This window comes from Sapajus apella, unplaced genomic scaffold (genome assembly GCF_009761245.1).
Source record: "Sapajus apella isolate SASKATOON/1434 unplaced genomic scaffold, GSC_monkey_1.0 scaffold2, whole genome shotgun sequence".
Classification (NCBI taxonomy): Eukaryota; Metazoa; Chordata; class Mammalia; order Primates; family Cebidae; genus Sapajus; species Sapajus apella.
The window spans coordinates 69,026,124-69,031,709 of NW_022436942.1; the positions used below are offsets into that span (position 1 = coordinate 69,026,124).

The 5,586-nt window shown below is 47.5% G+C and overlaps 1 protein-coding gene across 1 annotated transcript in view; it reads right to left on the reverse strand.

Annotated features, from left to right (window-relative positions):
• Positions 1–5,378, reverse strand: part of MYL2 (myosin light chain 2) — a 7,992-nt gene extending 2,614 nt beyond the window's left edge. Inside the window, exons 1-4 of the mRNA XM_032239497.1 lie at positions 5,187–5,378; positions 3,816–3,902; positions 1,601–1,676; positions 61–165 (exon numbers count right to left, since the gene is read on the reverse strand). Coding sequence (XP_032095388.1) covers positions 61–165; positions 1,601–1,676; positions 3,816–3,902; positions 5,187–5,189 — 271 coding nt within the window. The 5' untranslated portion in view covers positions 5,190–5,378. The remainder of the gene's footprint in view (positions 1–60; positions 166–1,600; positions 1,677–3,815; positions 3,903–5,186) is intronic.
• Between the last annotated feature and the right edge of the window lie 208 nt (positions 5,379–5,586).

Below are 5,586 nucleotides of genomic sequence, written 5' to 3' on the forward strand. Positions count from 1 at the left end.
ACACACACACACACACACACACACACACACACACACACACACACACACACAGAAACTTACCCTTAAGTTTCTCCCCAAACATTGTGAGGAACACAGTAAAGTTAATTGGACCCGGAGCCTCCTTGATCATTTCATCAATTTCTTCATTTTTCACGTTCACACGCCCTAGGGTAGGAAACACACACTCAGGTTCTCCAAACTGGGGGAGAAAGAGCCATCATGACACTGCCACTGGCTCCTGGGATTCCACTTCAAGAAATCTAGTCTAGAAATAATCAGAGATGGGTGGATGCAAGCAAAGATCTTATGTGAGAAGATGTTCTTGACAGTGTTATTTATAAGAACCAAATGACTGGAAACAACCTGATGTGGGAAGGGGTTCATTGTTTTTTTTCTTCCAGATAGGATCTAGCTCTGTCACCCAGGCTGGAGTACAGTGGTGCAATCTCAACTCACTGTAACCTCTGCCTCCCGGGTTCAAGCAATTCTTGTGCCTCAGCCTCCCAAGTAGCTGGGATTGCAGGTGCATGCCACCACGCCCAGCTAATTTTTGTGCATATATATATGTCTATATATATATTGGAGAGATATGGTTCTGCCATGTTGCCCAGGCAGGTCTCGAAGTCCTGGGCTCAAGTGATCCTCTGGCCTCGGCCTCCCAGAGTGCTGGGATTATAGGTGTGAGCCACCATGCCTGGCCAGTTCGTTATATTTAAAATAGTGTCTTCAGAACCTGGAACATTTGATGTAGATATTTTCATCGTTCACTTAAATAGGCAAGGCTCATGTTGTAAATTAGCCCTTCATAGTTGGAGGCAGGAGAGACAGATCAGGATCACCTGAGGGAACTTTTTCAAGTTAAACCTGCTGTAACCTACAGCCTTAGAGATTCCGATTTACCTGCTCTAGTCCTGCCACGAGCCTACCTTTGTGCAAATAAGAAAAATCTGTCACTTTTTAAGCCAATGTATGTTTTAAGTATAAAAAGCTACACTCACTACAAATGCGAATAGTTCCCTGTGGAATTGTGCAGTGTGCAACCTGCACAGCTGTGTATGGTTGCCCTGAGTTCTAAGGTCAGGAGTAAGTGGTGGTGGTGGGTAGCAGATTGGACATGTATATTTTGAAGAAATTCCATGTACTCATGTTCACACTGTTGAGATGATACACTGTAGAAGAAGAATTCAAGATAGAATGATTCTAATAATTAAAAAAACTAAAACCCAAACCAAGCAGACATGTCTAGAGAGATTAAGAGAAAAGAAACTGAAACATTCACAATGGAATATGACCTTCTGGGTGACGTTGCTTTCTCCTTTCTACTTTTCTGCATTTTCCCCATTTTCTGCTATGAGCTGGCATTACATTCAAAATCACACAAAAAAGTTATTTCAAGAGAAAAAAGGTATGTGAAGCCACTCAAAGAAAACACCCCTTTCCCATCCCCTGAAATTGGTCTTAAAGGCCAGTTGCGGTGGAGTTGTTTCTTTGGGAAATGACACCATCTTGACCTTTTCTGATGTCCCACCTCCTGCCCCTCATGGATGTGGGATAAAGAGACCCTCCTACAGGAACGGGGGGCGGGGGGTGTGTGACATACCAAGGGCAGCAAAGGTGTCTCTCAGATCGTTCTTGTCGATGAAGCCATCCCTGTTCTGGTCCATGATGGTGAAGGCCTGGGGAAGGGAAGTGATTGGCAGCTCAGCCTGGGAGAAACCGGCAGAGCTGCCCAGGAGGTTGGGCCATGGACTTGGCAAGAGCAGGATTCTGGGATCTTCAAAGACTCTTGTAGGACCTCAAATCAAAAGTCAACAACTAATCCAATAGTTTCTTCAAAATGGAAGGCCTCGTATGGCCCAGCCATTCCGCTGCTAGATACATAGGCAAGAGAATTGAAAGCATGTCCACATAAGAGCCTGTACACATAGCCAGGCTCGGTGGCTCATGCCTGTAACCCCAGCACTGTGGGACGCTGAGGTGGGTGGATCACTTGAGGCCAGGAGTTCAAGACCAGCCTGGCCAACATGGTGAAACCCCATCTGTACTAAAATTACAAAAATTAGCCAGGTGTGGTGGGACATGCCTGTAATCCTAGCTACTCGGGAGGCTGAGGGAGGAGAATTGCTTGAACCTGGGAGGTGGAGGTTGCAGTGAGCTGAGAACGCGTCACTACACTCCAGCCTGGGCAACAGGGCGAGACTCTGTCTCAAAAACAAACAAATAAGCAAAACCAAATGAGGAATCATGGCTATGTTTTTTGAGCTCTTTGCATCACCTGCCCATGGCCCCGGCAGCTGATTCTGGAGGTTGGGGCTAAGTGAGGGAAAGAGGCAGGTGTAGCTTTCTCCCTGGAAAGCGACTATCTCAAGTTCAGATATGACACTTGTCTCAGGAACTTCTCCTTCCCTCTGGGACACAGCACCCCTGCAGTCTGAATGTTAGGGAGGACAAAGGCACAACAGTTTGTGTCCTGTTTGGAAGCTCCAAATGGCTTCCCCTTTGATATAAAGCACACTGGAGTGGGGCGCGGTTCTCATGCCTATAATCCCAGCACTTCGGGAGGTCAAGTCAGGAGAACTGCCTGAGCCCAGGAGTTTGAGACCAGCCTGGGCAACACAGGGAGACCCCATCTTTACAAAAATCACAAAAAATTATCTGGGTGTGGTGGTGTGCATCTGTGGTCCGAGCTACTCAGGGGGCTGAGGTGGGAGGATTAATTGAATCTGGGAGATTGAGGCTGCAGTGAGCCGTGCTTGTGCCACTGCACTCCAGCCTGGGTGACAGAGTGAGACCCTGTCACAGAAAAAGAAAAAAAGAAGCAGACTGATTTCTTTAGCATCATTTTAGCATAGTTCCCTCTGGAGAGCCAGGTGGGAGGGTGGATGAGTCAGTGTGAGCCCTCACGACTGCTGGAGAATGAATTCAGAGTCTGTCCTTCCAGGCTCGTGTGCAGTTTGGTCTAATTGGTACTTGGGTTCTTTTTAGAAGGTCTGTTGCCATCGAATGTGATGGGGTTTCAAACGGGGCTAGTGGTTAATAATCAAAGACTGTAAAATTTAAAACCCCGAAGATACTGCTTTTCATCCCCCTGACTGGCAAAAAAAAAAAAAAAAAAAAATTGTGACTATTAACACTCAACATTGATGGAACTGAGGGGAAAAGGCGCTCTCCTCCCGAGGCTGCTGGGCATAGGAGTGAGTGCTGTGATTTTGGAGGGCAGTGGGGACCCATGCTTCTGTCTGGTTTGAGTTCTTTTGTTGTTGTTGCTTTAAGTTCCTTTGAGGCCGCAGTTCCGCTTTTAGGAATTTACCCCCGAAGAAATAACCAGAGATACAACCAAAGAGGTGTTACTTATAATAGTAAAACATTATAAACAAATGCCACATTTAACCATAGGAAATGGTTTAAATACATGATAGGAAATGTTAATGGTGAATTTCTCAAAGAAAAAAATGCAGGTAGTAATCAGTGGGCATAGACCGTGATAACAAAATGGCTTGATGGGCATATGCTAAAATGCGAGCTGATTATCTCTCGGCCATTGAATTGTGGGTAAATTTTATTTCCTTTTTTTGTGCTTTTCTGAAAAATTTTCTGACATTTTTCAACAAGGAATATATTTTACTTTGATAGTCAGTGAAGTTATTAAAAATAGTTTCTTTTAAAAATTTACACACCCATTCAGGCCAAATTTGGGATTGTTTGGAGGGCAGAAGCAGCCAGTCAAAGGCCCTTGCTGGGAATCTGGAACAAAAAAGGGTTCCCTCTCACAGTGGGTTTTCCATCCAGGCGGATGAGTCAACAGCTGCACCCACCTCCTTGAATTCCTGGATTTGGGTCTGTTCGAACATGGAGAACACGTTGGAGTTGCCCTCGGCTCTCTTCTTTGCTTTCTTAGGTGCCTGGGGGAAAAAAGCACCGATTAGGAGAGTGAGAGGCTGGGAGTCAGAAAACTAGGTCAGGCCCCTTCTCTGCGTGAGTGCCAGCTGCTCATCTATGAAATGGGGGTACAGCGCCCACACTCAGGTCTCAAAATGGTGATGCTGGAGGGAGCAAAGGACATGACATGAAGTTTCTCCAGAGCCCCCGTCCCGGTGGATTGCAAGCGTCTGTGCATCTTGCAGTGGCTCCTTCACCAACTAGGAGAAGGTACAGGTGTGTCCCTGGGGATCGAGGTCGCACCTGCGGATCACCCCTGCAGGCTCCAGCCGCTTTTGTTCCGATGCATTTCACAAAAAGCTCAATAATGCACAGAAGGAGAATTGATCGGAGGGAAGGAAAAAGTCAGGCTCACTAAGCCATGATGAATGCGAAGATGAAATGACAGTTCTTCAAGGTGTTCAAACCCAACTGCGCCCCACACCCCACAATTTTCCCTTGATCCCAATGGCAACAAAACCTCCTCTGTTAATTCTCTGTCCCTGCACCATGTCAACAAGGCAGAGAAGAGCGAGATCACGTTTCTTCCCCACCCCACTTCTCTCTGACTTTAAATAACAGCAAATGCTTCAACACTGTTCGTACGTATTATTTCATTCTCATAACCGCTCTGTCAAGTGGACTCTGTTATTATCATCCCCATTTTACAGGGGAGACAGCTGAGACAGAGAGGTTGGGTCACTTGCCCAAGATCACACAGCCATACACACACAAAAGGCAGAGCCGGAGTTGAACTCGGGCATTCTGACTCCAGCGGTCCTGCCCCTAACCACTCTCCCTCCTGTGCTAACCCCGATTTGGGGGCTGCCCATTTCAGGAGGGAGACACCTAACCCAACAGCACAGAAAGAAAGGTTTTAAATTTGCAAGTTCAAAAAGTGAAAACAAAAACATTCTTTTTCCCAGCTGCCTGAACAAGAGAAAAGAATTACAATTTGATCCTTAAAAGCGTTCAATCCCATTTTGCAAGCCCTGAGAGTTATTGATTTCTCGAGAGGTCAGTAGACAAGGCATAAAAAAGCCAACTCTCTTATTTTGTGTTTGTGAGTCCCCAGGAGCTGCTGTTATTTGTGGCCTATCGGGGCATTGATTGGGGTTCCTCTGCGCACGCTGCCAACGGGGCTTTTTCCACGAGGGGCTGGAGGCTTTGAGAGCCGCCTTCCTCCCCTCCGCTGTGGGCCCTGGCTTTCAGCGGCTTCCGCTCCTCGCCCACCCGGCATCACCACCTCCTGGAGCCCTCGCACTCACCATGGTGGAAGGGACCCAGCACTGCCTCCCGAGAAGAATTCCACACTCCGCCCAGCCCTCCACAGCCCGGGAACAATAAATACTTCCTCCCCATGTTTAAAAATAACCCCATGACCGCTTTTGGCAGTCATAGGTGAGGCGGACACCACCTAAGGCCCCCCCCACCCCATGCCGTTCTTCTGAAGTAAGGGTGGCTCACTTGCCACTGGGTGACACGTGAGCCCCCAAAAAGGCATTCAAGGTTAAAGAGACAGTAGCTGGGTCATGGTCACGGGGAGAGATGCTGCGCGCGCTCTGCAGTGCTTCGGCTGGGGACACTTGTGCTTGTCAATTTTGAGAAAGAAAGTGTCAGGGACAGGAGACTGCTAAAACACTCGTTTTATCGGCCTGGGCCTGGCCT